This window comes from Mustela nivalis, assembly GCF_964662115.1.
Source record: "Mustela nivalis genome assembly, chromosome: 7".
NCBI lineage: Eukaryota > Metazoa > Chordata > Mammalia > Carnivora > Mustelidae > Mustela > Mustela nivalis.
Window position 1 is genome coordinate 15,199,500 of NC_139026.1, and position 18,090 is coordinate 15,217,589.

At 46.1% G+C, this 18,090-nt stretch overlaps 1 protein-coding gene across 1 annotated transcript in view; it reads left to right on the top strand.

Moving 5' to 3' along the window:
- The window catches only part of NUAK1 (NUAK family kinase 1), a 72,099-nt gene that overhangs the window by 30,842 nt on the left and 23,167 nt on the right, over positions 1–18,090 (top strand). Inside the window, exon 2 of the mRNA XM_082740568.1 lies at positions 1,365–1,485. Coding sequence (XP_082596694.1) covers positions 1,365–1,485 — 121 coding nt within the window. The remainder of the gene's footprint in view (positions 1–1,364; positions 1,486–18,090) is intronic.

Here is an 18,090-nt window from a genome sequence, read left to right on the forward strand (position 1 = left end):
CTGATTTCATTACAGCTGGGGAGGGTTCTGCAGAGGAGACATATGGGGATCTGCCCATCCATTTCCCCCATTTGTTGGGAGGTCAGCAAGCAGCAAAGACAATAATAATAACGATGATGATGATAATAGCTACCCAGTTCTTACTGAATTATAGATGGACCGACTGTATTTTAGAAATGTTTCCACGTGTCGTGCTTGGCGGCGACCTGGTCTAAGCCAGGAGATGCTAACGATCACAGAGGGGAGTGCGCTCCCAGGGAGGCTGATAGGAACCTGTCTTAATCCAGGTGTGACAGTGGCCTGGTGGTAACAAGGAGCACTTCATGGCTTTGTGGTCTGTGGGATGCGCTAAGAGCCTTCCATCTAGGAGAGGGTGGTCCAGGTGGGAGCTGACATCACAGGAGGACTACTTTGGAGGGGACTAAGCAGGCTTTTGGACCTGGGCACACACTGATTGGCAGGCTTCCTTGTTATCCATGGATACCTTCCCACTCCAGAGTACTTTTTGCCTCCCTTAGAGCCCAGGCAACTTGTTTATGAGCGAAGATGAATCCATTGGCAAAGCCATTCTTCCTTAGTAGATTCCCATTGTCATTTAATGCTTTTTTGTGTATGTGTTTCTTTTGAGTAAATGCTCTGTGCGTTGGCCCAGGCAGCTCTCTGTGCAGTTCAGCTTTGCAGACACTGGTGCGGGGATCAGCTGGGCCTGGGCAGGGAGTCTGTGTCCCTCCCTTTGTTTTGTCCTGATTTTTCTACAGCAGAGACTTTTGGTCTTGTCATGTGTATCAAAGGTCCTTGGGCAAGAGGAAGGGTGAAGGAAGGATTTGGCCGCTGAGCAATTGCACAAACACTGTGTAGGCTGGAGTCTTAAAACCGGACGTTTGAGCAGAACTGGCCTCCAGAAGCCCCATGCAGGAGAGCTCTTGTTAGCCTGTGCTGTGGCAGCTGCCCGGTGGAGCAGAGGGACACTGATTTCACCCACCCATGTTTAATCATCGATACCCTGTAAACTGAGCTCTCCCTTTCCCTTTTTTGCAAAGGATCAGGATTCCTAGAGTAAATGGATCTGGCCACGTGATGCAGCCTGTGCTTTATGGAAAACAAAAACAAAAACATAAACATAAAACAAAAAAACCAACCCAGCATTCCAAACCCTCGGCTGTTGAAACCCGATGTTTTCTGTTGTTGGGAGAAGGGTGTTTTTGCTATAAAAGAAAGATGTGACGGGGGTATTTCGAAGCTTTGTTTTGGTTATTGTCGGTTCTGCCAACAAGTAACATCTGTATTTATTTTCCAAACTCCCCCAATGGCTGATTTGCATCTGTTTAGTTCTCTGGGTAACATTTCATTTCCTGACTTTATAGGTTGCTATAAAATCCATTCGTAAGGACAAAATTAAGGATGAACAAGACATGGTTCACATCAGACGAGAGATTGAGATCATGTCATCCCTCAACCATCCTCATATCATCAGTATTTATGAAGGTCAGTGATTTTTTTTTTCACCCGCGTATCAGTTACCATTTTTCATACCATGGGGCCTGCCAAGATTTTTAGGTAATTGCCCTTCTGGGCAGGAGCCAAGTATTTTTCCTCATGATGCAAAAATAGCTGGGTGTTATCTCTCATTTGGTTACCTTGCATGCAACCAGACACACGTAACACAGCTCACTTTGGTCATAAAATAGCTCTGGCTGGTGCCTTCTTCTGCCTTCTTGCCAGTTCTTGGCGGTTGCTAAGCAACCCGCCTTATTAAAAGCCGGTATGCGAGACAGCCACTGTTTCTGAAAAACGGCAGTTTGCTGTTGACCAGGGTCACGGTGGAGCCGTTGTCCATGTCGCTCCCCAAGGCAGATGCCCCAGTGGTGGAGTCATGAGTTACTCCAAGTGGAGGCTCTTTGAGTTGGGAATTTTCTTTGAGCAGGTCTGGGAAGTACCAAGAAAGAAGAGGGATCTCTTGGTGGGGCAGATGCTTCTCCACTGGAATCCGAGTTGTAGTCAGTGTTTGTAGGAGAGGGGGGCCTGGAGAAAGTTACCAAAGCTCTCGTGCTTCAACTCGTTACTCCTTCCTGGGAAGAAATAGCGAGTATAAACTTCCTCTAGCCTCGATCTCTCTCTCTCTCTTTTTTAATGTCTGTAAAAAAATTTACTCAAGCAATATGTGTTTATTGCAGAAATGATTGAGATACACAAGTTAAAACATCAAAATAGGGGTGCCTGGGTGGCTCAGTGGGTTAAAGCCTCTGCCTTCAGCTTGGGTCATGATCCCAGAGTCCTGGGATCAAGCCCCGCATCGGGCTCTCGGCTCAGCCTGCTTCCCCATCTCTCTGCCTACTTGTGATCTCTGTCAAATAAATAAATAAAATCTTAAAAAAAAAAAACACACCAAAAACCTTCAAAATAATTTCAGTTCTAACCTCTCCTGCACATTTTCCTGTCTCAATAAATATTCCCTGTCAGGACATTTTAAAAGGTTTAGAGTCTCCCACTTATGGATGTACCATAATTTATTGGATCTAATTTCTTTTGTTAAACATTTAAGTTGTTTCAAATTTCTGGTGATTATAAGGAGGGCTTTTGTGACTCTCCTTGTAATCATTTTTATGTTCATTTCTGATAATTATTATTTTTGTCTTACAAAAAAATTTCTAGGCTTGATCTTACTGAGTCAGAGTGTTTCTCCAGAATATTTTTTAATATATGGTTGAGTCAGAAAATGAAACTATTTTTAACTTGGGCTCATCATAGTATTTTTAATTATGGTCTGATTATAATATGTTACACAGTAATGGCTAAGAGGAAACCAGATGGTAACCTACAAGTTTTTCTGTTATCTATCTTAAGTTTTCCTTCTGGTTCCCTGCCGTTTTTGGCCATTTTTTCCCCCCTGTTGCTTCTATTTTTGATCCTCATCTAGAAGTAAATGTTGGTGACAATTTTTATCTTGATTTCTCTAAAGCTCATTTTTGGAGCCCTTGGGGGGAGGGTGCTTAAGGGAAATTTTCATTCACTCAATCATGTATTCATTCCACAAACATCTCTTGTGGAGATTCTCAAAGTGCAGTCTCTGAACCAGGGACATGCATATAAATTGAGATGGATAGAAATGCAGATTTCAGGGCCTCACTGAAGACCCGCTGAATCAGCAGCTCCACGGTAGGGCCCTGCCTTCTGTGTTTTAACAAGTGTGGGGACCACTGGTCTACCAAGTGACTGTGTCTGGTTAAGCATCGTGTTCAAAGTGGTTAGAAACTGAAAGAGACAACAGGCTATGGACCTGTATGTCATACAAGGCATGACAGAAGACTGTTCTGTAGATAGGCAAGCGACGTATTCTTGGACCATGGAGTCCTGGAGCTTAGTAGGAGTTTTCGTGGCATACAAACTGGGCCTTGAAGGGGTTATTTTGAGGAAGAATTGGAGAAAGCAGAATTCCTGGTTGAGAAAACAAATCCAAATATGCCTGCAAATGAGGGGAACGTCTAGAGGTTAGAAGTGAGTGGAGATACACAATGCAGGAGGAGAGTGAGTTTTATAAAATTCCAAGTGGTTTTGCTCCCTGTGGCCTGGTTACCGTGGGTACCTGAAGGCACTTGTGAAGGATGACCTCTATAGTGTAGATCAGTGTGGGTCACATGAGCTGTGAGCAGTGCTGTGTTTGGGATTTCTTGGCATAGAGAAGGATCGTTGCTTATAACTTTAAAGACATGTACCACGTAATTTAAAGTTCTTTGGATTACTGACTAGAAATAATTTCCATCAAGGCCTTAGGTAGGAGGTTGGGCCTCATTCATAAAACTATCAGCAGGTTTTTGGGGAATCAGAAAAGAGCTCAAGTTCTTGCATCAGGCTCTTGGGTTTTAGTCCCAAATCCTTCATTGTGGCCTTGACATGAGACTTTGGGGAAGTTGGGGGATCTCTTAGGGCCCTCAATAACCACACCTGTAAGATGGGGATAATGGTTCTACCTCTTTGGGTTGTTGGTAGGATTTCTAATACATGTTCTGTAGTAGTCTGATACATGTTCTGGTAGTAAGCTCAGAAAAGATAGTTATTATGAAGACAATTGGTTCACAATTTGTTCACAATAATTATTGTGAAGACAAGTTCCTAACTAGGTTCCTAACTTGGCCCATTGGCAAGGGTCAGTGGGACTGCAGGGTGTTTGCAAGTCCTCTGGAACATTCTGTAATTGCCTTGTCCAATATAGAAGGCACTAGCCATAGATGGATATTTAGGTTAAAATTAATAAAATAAAATAATTAAAAATTTAGTTCTTCAGTCCCACTAGCCACATTTCAAGGGCTCCATAGCCACACATGGTTAGTGGCTGCCATATTGGACAGTATAGATACAAAATGTTTTCATCATTGCAGAATAGGACCATATTGGTGTATAATGTTTTAGGTGGTGAGCATATGGGTTGATTTTTTTCTGAGGAGAGGGTATGTAGCTTTTATCAGATTACCAGAGAGATCCTTGACCTCAGAGAGGCTAAAAAACCCAAAAAAACCAAAAAACCCCTCTTTTTCCATCAAGTATTTTGTGACCTGCAGAGTACCATACAAATAAAATGCATTGTTTTTATGTAGAAAACTCCCAGGGATGTGGCTTTTTTTTTTTTTTTTTCCTTTCAGTTTCTTAGAAATCTCTGGTTTCTGTTCTCTTCTCTTTCCCTTCTCCCACGCAAGTTCTGTTTCTCCCACATCCACTAAATAACTGTGGAGGAAGGCAGCTCGCCTCCCTTCCTGAGAGGTTTGGAGCAGCAGATCACCAAGGCGAGGTTCCAGTTCCTACACCACTAAATGTGACTCCACAGTCTCCAGGGGCTTCTGACTTTATCTGCTTTGCTGTCCAGGACCCCGGGGACCTGGTCCTGAGAGTGAAATTAGATCTCCTGAGTTCATCTGTGGATTTCTGTGTAGTTTACAAAGCTCCCCCACCTCGAGCCTCATTTGATCCCTACACCGCCACCTGTGGGAGGGGAGGGCCAGGTGTCCCATTTTGCAGTTCTGGAGATCGAGGCTCTGGTATGTTAAGACTCACGGGGTGTATTAGTTTGCCAGGGCTGCTACAACAGAACGCCATGTACTGGGTGGGTTCACAACCGAAATGTGCCGTTTCTCAGTTCTGGAGACTAGAAGTCCGAGATCCAGGTGTCAGAACGTAGCTTTCTTCCAAGCTTCTCGTCTTGGCTTATAGATGACTGTCTTCTCCCCACGTCTTCATGTGCTGTCCCCTCTGTGTCTGTGTCCAAATCTCCCCTTTTTAGAAGGACACCCATCACACTGGATTAGGGCCCACCCTGATGTCCTCATTTAACCTTTATCTTTTTAAAGGCCGTGTCTCCGACTAGGGTCTCATTCCGAGGTCCCAGGCTTTAGAACTCCCACCTATGAATCTGACGACCCCATTCAGTTCATGAAACCGGGTACCATGGCTAGCTGGTGGCCCAGGCACACAGGCTTCCTGACCTCATTTATTTTTTCCTCCACGGGACTTCAGCCCTATGTTTCTGATCCTGTGGTGTTCTTGTTCTCCTGGCTGGGCAGCCCACCTGTGCACCCCAGGCATCCCCCTCAGGCTGGCTTTTTGTCTCCTTCTTCGCCCTGAGGTGTGGGAGGGGCAGTGTGGTGGCAGCGATGGTGTGGACCAGACCGAGTCTGTGGTCTCTGGGCCAATCGCAGTGGGAAAGAGAACCTTCTCCCTGGAAGCTGATTGGTTGTGTGACCAGCCAATCAGGAGCCTTCGCTGGATGCGGCAAGGCACAGATTTTGCTGAATGAAAAATAAGTGCCCAGGCACCTAACTGGCTTGTTTGGATATCAGCCAAGTGAATGGAACTGTGGAAGAACTTATGAGTTCTTCAGCCGGCATGTCTGTGATTTAAAATACACACATGCACAGCAGTAACAGCAGCAAAAAGCAGCCACATGGCAAAGCAAGGATGCGTCTGACCCCGTGTGTTTAGGAACTTTGGGTTTTCCTGGGCAGGAGCGCACCATCTTGGACTGTACTATCCAGTGATACTGAAATACTAGTTCCAGAGGAAAGGCAATTCATTCATTTAAAAAAAAAAAAAAATATATATATATATATATATATATATATATATATATATATATAGTGCTTATTACATGCAAGGCTCTGTTCTAGGCATTATGGGTGCTGGGGTGAACAGCACAAACTCTGGTCTCATGGGGTGGACATTCTGTGAGTAGGCCCGTAAACAGTGAAGTGAAGTGGTTACCGAGCGGAGGCCTTAATGGAGCAGGGAGTGAGGCCCCCGAAGCCCTGGGCATTTCAGGCAAGAGGATCGGCAAGTGCAAACAATGCTCAGAGGAGGGAAGGAGCTTATGTGGGCAAAAGTGACAGAGTCTGTGAGGCTGAGGGAGAGAGTGCGTAGGAGGGTGGTGGAGAGAGGAGGTCCGGGAGGGCCAGGTTTTGACCAGATTGGCTAAGGAGAGCTGTGCGTTTTGTACCAGAAATCGGGCAAAGCGACAGATTTTGAAGATGAAAGTAGCTTTTATTTACACTTTAAAATAATACTAATAATAGCTAGAAGTTACTGAGTTTTACCCTGCGCTAGGATGGGTGCTGGCATATATTATCTCAGTTAATCCTTATGTCCATGAAATGCAGACTGTTAACATCCCTATTCTATAGTAAGGAAATTTTGTCTGAGAAGCCAAGTACGTTTTCCAAAGTCATACCAACTAAGAAGTAGGAGCTGAGTGCTGAACCTAGTCACTCTGAAGTTGGTGCCCCTAAGACAAGCCAGGTCATTCGGTGGTCTGCAGTGACCCCTAACTGGGGGCAAGCATTATTCTGGACCCTGTGATACAGAGAATTCTTGGCGTTCACGGGGGTTGTTGTCCAAAATACGTGAGAGCATTAAATGACAGCTTCATAGGTATTTTAGAAAATATTTCGCATACAACTCAGGAAGAAGCTTGGGGCCCAAATCCCGTCAACTCAAAGATCAGGTGTTTTCTAAATTGCAGTCTATGGAAATGTAAGTTATTTGAACATTGTTCACAAATGCCACAAGCTCACGAAATCTGCAGCTTTACTGAATTAATGCTGCTGTTCACCAAATCTTAAAAATAATTCCTTTCAAATGTTTCTTTCTCGAATGAGACCCTGGGGTTACTCTCCTATTGACCTGAGGGTAAAGGTGATTAACCCTCAAATTTGTCGACTCTGTGTAAACACAAGCCATAACTGGTTTCTAATGCTAAGTAAATAAAAGAGGATAGACGTACACCTTGCAGTGTGTGATACTGGAGGGTAATAACGTAAGGGAGAAAGAAAAGGAAGAAAAAAATCTCTAGCGCCATCTCTGAGATGGACCCCTGTTTCCAGTCAAAGGAATTCCATTCTCTCAGCAGGGTGGGAATTGACAATATGGAAAGAACAGCTGAAAAGGAAGTGCCCGCCAAGAGCTTTCAACTTGGCTGCCTAGGATGGAAGAGATAAAAACGGTTTTCGCCTGAGGTTCTGATTTCAGGACCTGAGTGTAAACATCAAAGGCATGTTGTCTCGCCCTGGCTTCCCCTTTGAAAGCCTAGGAGACCCAATCTGTAAAATCTCGAGAATGAACTGTCTTGCCACACAACACTTTGGGGAAATTTAGCACCCCATCTGGTAACAGTCCCGCTGGGGAGGGGGGAGGGGAATGAAAAGTCGCGGGAATGAGTGGGGGAGATTGCGCTGGTGCCTTCCCTTGTATACCCTTGGTTTTTGTTCCTGGAAATATCTCTTCTTGGCCCTGCGAGATTACATAGCTTCATTGACCCTTTGCATTATGATATGCTAGAACAGGCCAACCCTTTCATCCTTTCATTGCATCCCCTGTTTTAGGGAAGGCTGATCCTGGCTTTCTGGAACGAAGTGGGAATCCTGTTGGACATTGGTCAGCTGTGATCTCCCACCTTTGGAAGAGTTTCTGAAACTTAAAAAAGCCAAATGAAACAAACAAACGTGCCTCCCTTGATAAGCCTGTGTGTCTTTTGAGCTTTAAACCTGTTGCCTAGGAGAAGATGTAAAGGAGATTATATTCTAGAAAATTCTCTGAATTCCTGCCATAAAGACACTTTGGATGAGGTGTGTGTGTGTGTGCGTGTGTGTTTTATCAGTGAAAAGGTCCTTCTGTCTTCCTAGAAGTATACTTTACAAATGCTTTTTCAAGCTACCTGTGCCTCCTGAGAATTTGACAGATTTTTCTGGAAGGGCATATGGTTCTTGCCTGGTGGTGAAAATCACTGCTCTAACAATCCAGGCAGAGATGCAGAGGAGAAACCAAGAGACGGGGTCTGTGTGAGAGCCCAGAGGCTGTAGGGTGAGCCGTAGGCTTGGATGATGGGGCATTCCACCTCCTGCCTTCTCCTCCCCCTCAACTTCTGGCCAGGGGCAGTGGGGCTGCTACAAGACATGTCCACAGGATGTAGCAGAGGTCCCACACTCACAAAGTGTGGCTGCCCCTGTAAAGGAACCCCTTGAGAATGGCCAGACCCTCATCGACGGCCCAACAAGGCATGAGGGCCCCGGTCCTCAGAGGGACCCTGGGGCTGTAGCATCCATGTTCCTTGGGCCCACCCTAGCTCCACGTGTGTGTGACAACCAGCCCTCCAGGGGACTCTAAATGCACTCTCAAGTTTGAGAACCACAGTGTTAGAGAAACAGCTGCTCCGTGAAGCAGAAACCCAGGCAGGGTTCATTTCTAGCATCAGTTATTTATGGAAATACTATAGTTGAAGCAGTTCACGTTTTTCTTCTCAGGTTCAAATGCCCCAAACCAGCCTTCTCAGCCAGCAAGCAGATCCTGATCGAGGCCTTTTCGAGGGCAGGGGGTGACTGAATTGATCTGACAAGGGCTGTTGGTCGTTAGTTCTACCCAGTGTTCTCATTCATTCACGTGATCATTCATTGCTCTTCCAAAAATGTATTGAGAACTTATGATCCAGGTGCTGTTCTAGTAGGATGAATATATGTTTTATCGTCCCAAGCAGGCTTTGGTTCGGGTGAGCCAACTGCTCTTCCGGTTGCAATTATGTGACTTTGGGCTAGTGACTTAACCTGTCTGAGGGCCAGTTCTCTTACCTATAAAATGGGGGCCAGTAGCTCACTACTTTGTAGATAAGGTTGTGAGGATTAAATCAGATAAGGGATAAAATCGCTAAGTGCAGTGGCAGCTACATATGCTCAATAAGTAATATTGTCCTGCTGTGATGTTTAGGGCTCTGAGAGGTCCTTAATGACTGGAGTATCACCTTCTTTGGGGAGGTGATAGAAGAGAAGGTCATGGCCAGATTGCATACACCAGTGATTCCGAGTGCTGGATACACATTAAAATCTCATGGGACGTCTGTAAAAAATGCTGAGACCTGAGCCTTACCCCTGAGGATTTAGATTTAATTGGCCAGACTGAGAAATATGGACTTAATCCTGCAACCAGGAGGAAATGAGCCCTGCTCTTGAAACTTGTCTTGGTCCGATCATTTGTCATCAGTGAATTCCAGGGAAGAACGTTATGTCTGGCAGTGATCACCAGTGAGCAGGGAGTGATACCTTTCGGGCTGGGTTTACTTACTTGGCCATTTGGTTGCTGCCCTCATCAGGGACTCAGAGCCCCATGAAACCGTTTGTTGAACTTGGCAAAGGGGTGTATTATGCTTGTGTTTACTCTTTTGAACCCATGGCGAATCGCTGAGCATTTTAACACACTCCCCTTGCTGCCAGACCCACAAGTTCCACATGAAGTCTCTGCAGGCTCCATCCAAGAGGAAGGACTCGCCCTGGTTAATAACACAGCACCAGAGCTCCCTTCACTTTCAGTCACACACGCGAGCTCTTCAGCTGTGAATCTGTCCAGCCACGTTTCTAATGAGTTTCCTATTAAGTTAGCTGTTTGACCTTCAAGTGTATTATTTTCATTGTTTTCATTTGATTACACCCAAGTCATTTTTCTAGAGGCTGGAGATTAGAAATGAAACAACTGAAAACGCATGCTGCTCCCTGGCTGTCTCGCCTCGCCCTCTCGGGCTTCCTGGAATTCAACATTTTCTAGTGCCTCAAATAATACCACTTGTACTTGAACTTAAATTTTTTTAAATGATTTTATTTATTGACGGAGAGAGAAATCACAAGTAGGCAGAGAGACAGGCGGGGCAGGGGGGAAGGGAAGCAGGCTCCCTGCTGAGCAGAGAGCGGATGTGGGGCTTGATCCCAGGACCCTGGGATCATGACCTGACGCAAAGGCAGAGGCTTAACCCACTGAGCCACCCAGGTGCCCCTTGAAGTTAATTTTTTAAGGAAAAAAAAAAAAATGGAACCGTGTTGTTGTGTAATTTAGGATCGTTTTGAACTTGAGTGTGATGGCTCTGTTAATTTGTCTCAGGGGTTGACAGCATGCATGGAGGATGCTTGTAGGGTATGGAAGAGGCCCCTCCCCTGATGATTTCTGACAGCAGGTTCTTCTGGCAGGGGTGGCTCTGTGGTTGGGATCCATGCTTTGGAACACCACTGGGATCTAAAGAGCGGACCCTAATTAGGAGAGTTAAGCTTGCCTCCACCTCAGGCTTGGCTGCAAGTCCTTTGACATCCCCGAGACTTAGTCTGCTATTTCTCTGTTCTCCCACTTCCCTGTCATCCCTCCAGGGCACAATTGTGATCTCAGGTGCAGATTTTGCTAATATCTGTCCTTGATAATCCTGGATTTGATTCAGGCATGACTAATCATGACTAATTGCTGCCTGCTAATAACAGGCTAACCCACAGATAGGTGCTGTGATAACCTTCACAATGAGGATCAGTGGTCTTCACCTTAACAGATGCAGAAACTGAAGCTTAGAAAGTTTCGGAAGGTCACTAAGTTGGTATGTGGCAGAGCCTGGATTTGAACCCAGGTAACCTGGCTCCGGGGAGTCAGGCTCTTCACGCCAACACTGTGTTGCATGATGAGGTGGACCTGAATTTAGAGTTCACAGGGGAGTCCTAAGCCATCCACGGTGGGGCAAGCAATGGTGAGAAGCAGAGGTGTGATAAGCACAAGGCTGACTTTCCCACCCTGGCTGCTAGTAAGTGTGGGATGAGCCCCTGTAGCAAAGCCTTGGGTGGGGAGGGCAGCAGTAGGGCTTTACAGGTGATGGGTCTCTACCATGTTCATTGCCTGAATTGGAGAAGCCTTTTTTTTTTTCCCTCAGAGTTCACTGCGTCAAGTACAAGAAGGTTAGCGTCAGCCTGGGGGTGGTTCTGAGGTGTTCTGATCAATTGTCAGTGCTCTCAGATTCCCATGGTGTGAGTGTGTGTGTGAGACTAAAGGCCAGACAGAGCAAATGATTGGGGAGACCATGGGATGTGGCTGATGAGTGTGTGGTGACGGTCGATGGTCCACATCACCTCACAGTCCTCCTTGTTCCCATGGAAATATCCCCAGGGATAGTTGTGGAAGGAGGGTGGAATCCAATGGCCTGACAAACATGGTGCCATTGATTCTCTCTCCCATGTAGCTCCTTCCTTTATCCTGGCCACATCCCCTGCCCTCCTAGGATTGGTTATTGGACCCCCAGATAACACTGTTGGTCTTAGCAGGAATGAGTGGTTCTTGGCAAGACATCTGCATCCTCTCTTCTTCTATACTTTCTTACCATTTTTTCTGCCTTCTGTGGAGTCCACTGCTGGTAGTGGGTGGCCTTATTGGCTATGGTTCTCCTTGCACATGCCAACCAACATCCAGAGAGAGTTTTGGTTTAAGAAAAGACAATTAGTGAACCAAAGAGCCTTTCATTGTCCTGACCAGGAAACACATTGATTCAACTTGGACCAACTCATTGTCAGTGGGAGAGCTGCCAGCCCAGTATAATTTCGTCACTCACACTGCCATGGGCTTTGAGACTTAGGGGATCAGAAGACCATTTTGTGAAGCCCTGAGCCTATGAGGTGCTTGAAATTTAGTTCTGGGGAGGAAATTCTTGAAGAATGGATCTTGCATTGACTAAAGGATCTAATTAGGTTGCAGACAGTTGTTGCAAAGGAAAGACCACTCATTTCTGAAATGAAAAATAAGCTACTTTCCATGAGGATCATATGACCTCTAGAAAAGTGCACCCCTGAGGAGTGGAGTGGTCCATCTGTCCGAGGTGTCAGGAAGGCAGTAAAAATGCTGTCATGTGGGGAGGCAACCACATGGAAAGAATGAACTAACTTAAGATATGGGGTTGATTGAAAGCAAAGGCATGAGGAGAATCTTGACTGGTCCACTCTAGGCTGTTGGCCTTTTTGCTTTAAACCAACAAATGAATCTTCCTCTTCTGAGGTTACATGTAAACCAGAAAGACAACCTCCGTTTTTTTTTTTTTTTTTTTTTTTTTGTAACCTGCTGTCCATGCAGCATTCTGTAAAGGGATTTCCATTCTCTCCCTTCCTAAAGCCCATTTTTGTCCAAATGGCCTCGCATCTTTGGTTCCAGAATGGCTGACGGACAGTTAAAACCCCAAGATCTCCTCACTCATCAGCATTTCTCCTGGGCCAGAGCATTGTTTTGTAATCCTCATTTGCTCAAGTCATACAAATTGTGTTATTCACCCCGGGGGCAACAGGAGGGAGTTGTTAGGAGTTGGGTAATTAGCATGGTTGGGAAAGCCAGACAATCAGAAGGCAGAGCTGGACCGTCAAACTGAACATCTGATGAAATTCAGAATTAATTTGGAGAAGTAGCTGTTGCTATAGGAACCAATCCCCACTCTCCCTTGAAATGCAAAATAAACAGAAAGCAAGAAAAATCGTTCAAGTTGGTGTCTGGGAAGAAGGCCTTTCTGTGGGACAGTGGAAGAGAGCGGACAGAGTCTGGATATCGGTCTATGCAGAAACAATGGTAAAACCATCCTAGGCAAGCAAAACCCAAGGCGTTTTGGGTGGTTCGCTTGCATGCTTGTTTCTCTAGGAACTTTCTCAGGCCATGTGCATTATCTCACTTATTTTTTTCTCTGATCATTTGGTCCTTAAAATCTGTATCATACAAGTTATCACTTGGTTTATTTTATGAACACTACTATGCTATCCAACTGCACTGCAGCCCCTCCAGGGCAAAGACTCTGCCTCATGTTGCATTCTTATCCCCTTTAACACAAAGCAGAAAATGCTTCAGATTGATTAAAAAAAAAAACATTAAAAAAAAATAGTGATGCTGGTGTCTTTAACGAAGGAGACTACTGAGTATTATGCAAGGAAATTAAATGGATGATGGAGGCAGGTGGTGGGGAGTCGTGGGAAGAACAGAAGCTTTTGAGTCCTATACATTTGGGATCAAATCCTTCCTGGTTATCTGCCCAATAGAAATATGTACAGATGAGCTTCGAAAGAAAGTTTATAGCAGCACTCTTCATAATGACCCTCACCTGGAAACGACCCAAATATCCATCAACAGTAGAATGGATACAGCCTCGGTACATTCATACAATGGATTACTCTATAGCAGAGTGAACAGTCGTCCATTACACGGAACAAACATGGATTATTCTTACACTGTTGAGCCAATGAAGCCAGACACAAAGGAATATATTCAGCATGATTCCATGTGTAGACAATCGGTAGAATCTATCTATGGAACTGACTTATAATCATCCTATTCATGGTATTGGCTTATAGATGTGCTTGGGAAGATGGTTAGTGACAGAAAGAGGACACAGGGAAGGTAGGCCTTGCCGGGTGCTGACCATGTTGTTTCCCTGTCTAAGTGCCGTTCCCTATTTCCAAAGCAGGGATAATGTTAATACCTACCTCCTAGGATTGTTGGGATTAACTGTGACAATCCATGGCATTGAGGAATTGTTCAATACGTGTTACCTATTGTTACTAGTAAATAAGCCTTCGGAGGAGGGAGAGATCATTGTCCAGCATAGAAGGCTCTTGGGAAGAAGGGTGCTCTGGGCTATTTCATAGCCCAGGATGCTGGGTGCTTGCCCTGTCCTTTGTTGTTCTTGGTAATGTTTGGGCCCATCTGACTCCCCCCATAGAGCTCCTTGTGGGCGTTCAAGGCCTCAGTGGCTCATTCATAGCTTGCCTCTCCCTTCTTGTCTCTTCGTCCCCAGCCCCTGCCAACCCCTGGTGGTTCTGCTCCTGCTTCGACCCTTGCTCCTGCTGCTGCCTCTGCCGGGCCTGCCTTCCCCTCTCTTCCCCTAGTAAAGTCTTCTCTCAGTAGCCCCAGTGCCAGGCCCATAGCGAGTTCTTTATACGAGTGTATTGTTAGAACTAAACCCTGAATCTGCCACACATGGGCATGGCCCCCGTGCTGTGGGCTCACTCACGCTGAGCTAAGTTTCTATTCAGGGTTTTGATTTTCCTGGTAGGGCCTGGCATGTCAAGGGCCATAGTTTTCCTTACCGTTCTGGAGCCACTGGGCTTCTGGGTAAAACTGTCTGGCCAAGAGACACAGGCTTTCATTTTTCAGAAAGGAAACCCTTCCCAACTGGTGGAAAATAAGCTTTTGCTTAGTGACTAATAACATAAACACAGACAAGATTTCTGGGCTTATAAATAACCAGTTGTAAAAGTGCCCAAGGGAAGCAGCCCTTTTTGCCAGAAGAATGGCCAGGAGGGTTCCTATCACCTCCCTGATAGTGACCTTAGTGGGCAAGGAGCCTTGGGCCAAGAGTGCGGAAGTTGGTCATTCTTCAGGACAAATTCCCAAGGCCTTGCTCTTACACATTAGAAATCCTGGGCTATTCTGGAGAAATAATAGTTGATCTCTAAGGCCCTTCCTGATCAAAAATTTTGTGATTCTGTGGTAGCCACACAACATTTTTTTAAAATTTATTTTTTTTAATGTACAAGTGTTTCTTAGAAGTAGGCTTTTTTTTTTTTTTTTAAGATTTATTTATTTATTTGAGTGTGTGCTCATGTCAGGCAGAGAGGAGGGGCAGAGGGAGAGAGAGGAACCTGAGCAGATTTCATGCTGAGCTCAGAGCCAGGCTTGATCCCACGACCCTGAGATCGCCACCCAAGCTGAAACGAAGAGTCAGACACTCTACCGACTGAGCCACACAGGTGTTCCAGCCACAACATGTTTTAAAGAGGGATGGCATCCCGGAGAGAAAAGTCTTAGGGTTTTGTTTTGCAGGAGCTGGCTAAGAGGCACATGGGGAGTTCTGAGGATAGCTTCCCATTATTGAGCACTGGCTGTGGCACCCTGCCGAAGGAGCGGGTCCTGGGAGCTCCCCAAGTGTCCTGCATCTGACTGATGAGGAGACCGAGGTTCAGTGGGGGGGGAAGGGGGGCGGTCAGGTTTGTGTAAAATGGCGTAGTGGCTAGGAGTGTGGCACGTGTGGTCCGACTGTAGGCTTAGGCCTGCCTCCGCCTCGGACTCGCTCTCTGGCCACGGTAGTCACTAACCTGGCTGTACTCAGAATTTCTCACGGGCACAATGAGGATACTCACAGGACCGAAGCCATAAGATATAATTCAAGCAAAGAGCTTATTAGCTCAGTGCCCGCACACGGTAGGCCTTCAGTAAGGGCCGCCGTTATCAGAAAGGACTCGAAGCCTCATACCTAACACCAGGGTCTCCTTGATGAATCACTGGTGTACCACGTCCAGAACTGCTATTTGTCTTTAGTTAATCGAGGGTTAGAGTGAGGGTCTTGACCTTGAGACTTGGCTGTGGGAGGGGTGGTGGTGGGGACTCAGAGCCCCATGTGGCCCCTGGGACAGCTCCCTCACCTGGCTGCCACTGAGGCCTGCCTCTCCTCTCATTCACCCTTGCTTCCCAGACCAGCTTCCTGGTTGTTCCTCCTGATATCAGGAGGGAGGTTGAAATGCCCAAATCAACTGGCAAAATTCAGAGTCAAAGAAGCCAGACCCTCCAAGGGCAATCAGGTATTAGCATTCCCCCCCCCCCCCAAAAATTTGCTGATGCGTGATCATAGGACACTTTTATTTATTTATTTATTTATTTTTAAAATAAACATATGATGTATTTTTATCCCCAGGGGTACAGGTCTATGACTCACCAGGTTTACACATTTCACAGCACTCATCATAGCACATACCCTCCCCAACGTCCATATCCCCACCACCCTCTCCGGTCCCCACTCCCCCCAGCAACCCTCAGTCTGTTTTTTGAGATTGAGTCTTTTATGGTTTGTCTCCCTCCCAATCCCATCTTCTTTCATTTTTTCTTTTCCTACCCCCCAAACCCCCCAAGTTGCATCTCCACTTCCTCCTATCAGGTAGATCATATGATAGTTGTCTTTCTCCGATTGACTTATTTCACTGAGCATCATACCTTCTAGTTGCATCCACGTCATTGCAAATGGCAAGATTTCATTTCTTTTGATGGCTGCATAGTATTCCATTGTGTATATATACCACATCTTCTTTATCGATTCATCTGTTGATGGACATCTGGGTTCTTTCCATAGTTTGGCTATTGTGGACATTGCTGCTATAAACATTCGGATGCACGTGCCCCTTCAGAATACCACGTTTGTATCTTTAGGATATATACCCAGTAGTACAATCGCTGGGTCATAGGGTAGCTCTATTTTCAGACTTTTGAGGAACCTCTACACTGTTTTCCAGAGTGGTTGCACACAGGATACTTTTCCCCTGCAGAATATCTTGCAGGGCCCATGTGTATGGCACGTGCATGTGGAGCTGTTCCCCAGCCCCTTCTAAATACAGAAAGTCAGCCAAGGGGCAGGAGAGAAAGGCAGGAAAGCAGCCAGGATGGAGATTCAGAGCAAGGGGTGCGCAGGGACAGGACGTCAGCCGGGAGGACAAAATCAGGCTGCATTTTAGAGGTGGCCTAGCAGGACTCACTGATGGAGACTCTTCGTGGAGTCAAATACCTGGTGTTGAAACGAATGCTGCTTGGCTCTGTGTGACACTGTGCTGGCCAATTGGAAAGGGAGGAATCCCATCACCGAAACAGTCCTTTTGTCCGCGTGAGACCAGCAAGCCATACTTTCTGGGAGTCACTGAAGGGACCTGTGACTTTGGCCTCCTTTAGGGATGCATCGGACTTCTTTTTTTTTTTTTTTTTAAAGATTTTATTTATTTATTTGACAGACAGAGATCACAAGTAGGCAGAGAGGCCAGCAGAGAGAGAGAGAGGAGGAAGCAGGCTCCCTGCTGAGCAGAGAGCCGGATACGGGGCTTGATCCCAGGACCCTGGGATCATGACCTGAGCCGAAGGCAGAGGCTTTAACCCACTGAGCCACCCAGGCGCCCCTGCATTGGACTTCTTGAGGGTATGAGCCTCTTTGCTTATTTCTCTATCAAAGTACTCTCTTTTCTTCCTCCCCTGCTTTTAAAAATTAGAAAGCCCGCTGCCCTCTCCCGGCCTATCATTCCATCGTTCTCGGAGCCTGAGCCACGCATCCCGAGGCAGCTTTCCTAGGTTCCAAAGTTTATTGTTAATGAAAAGGGCACAATGGGCTGAAATCCCTGGCAGGAGCCAAGGCTTCAGGGTACACCGAGGCCAGCCGACGCAGGAGCAGCCAATTTTATCTGGCTGTTCTCTTTCCTCCTCCTCCCTGCTCTCCTCCTTCCCCCTTCCTTTTATCAGAGAGGTTTGGCTGGACTTGAAGGAGCCAAGAAGGAACTGGAGGGACTTGCGCTTCTAACAGCCAGTGACAAGGTGTGGGAGGACCGAGGACCCAGGCCTGGGGCATATTCCAGCTCAATTCCGTTCTCACTGAGTGTGTCTAGGAGTCTGGCTCAGTGCTACAGCCCTGGGGTCCAATAATATCAATAGTAACAATAATAGCTCATGTCACTGCGTACATGCCGTAAGTGTAGGCCTTGTTCTAAGCATTTAACATACCCAATATCAATAAACACTCCCAACAGTTCTAAGAAGTACTGAGTAGTAGTAGAAGTGCTAAGAAGCAGTATTATTTACACTTTAGAGTTGCTGAAACTGAGGCACAGAGAGGGCAAGCAACTCCCCCAGAGTCACACAGCAAGTAAGAGGCAGATCCAGGAATTTCACTGAGGAGGGTCTGGTTCTAAAAGTAAACTTTTTACACGTAAAGTTCCAGACTCACAGTCCAGACAGAAGAAATGGGTATGTAAACCAGCAAACAAATCC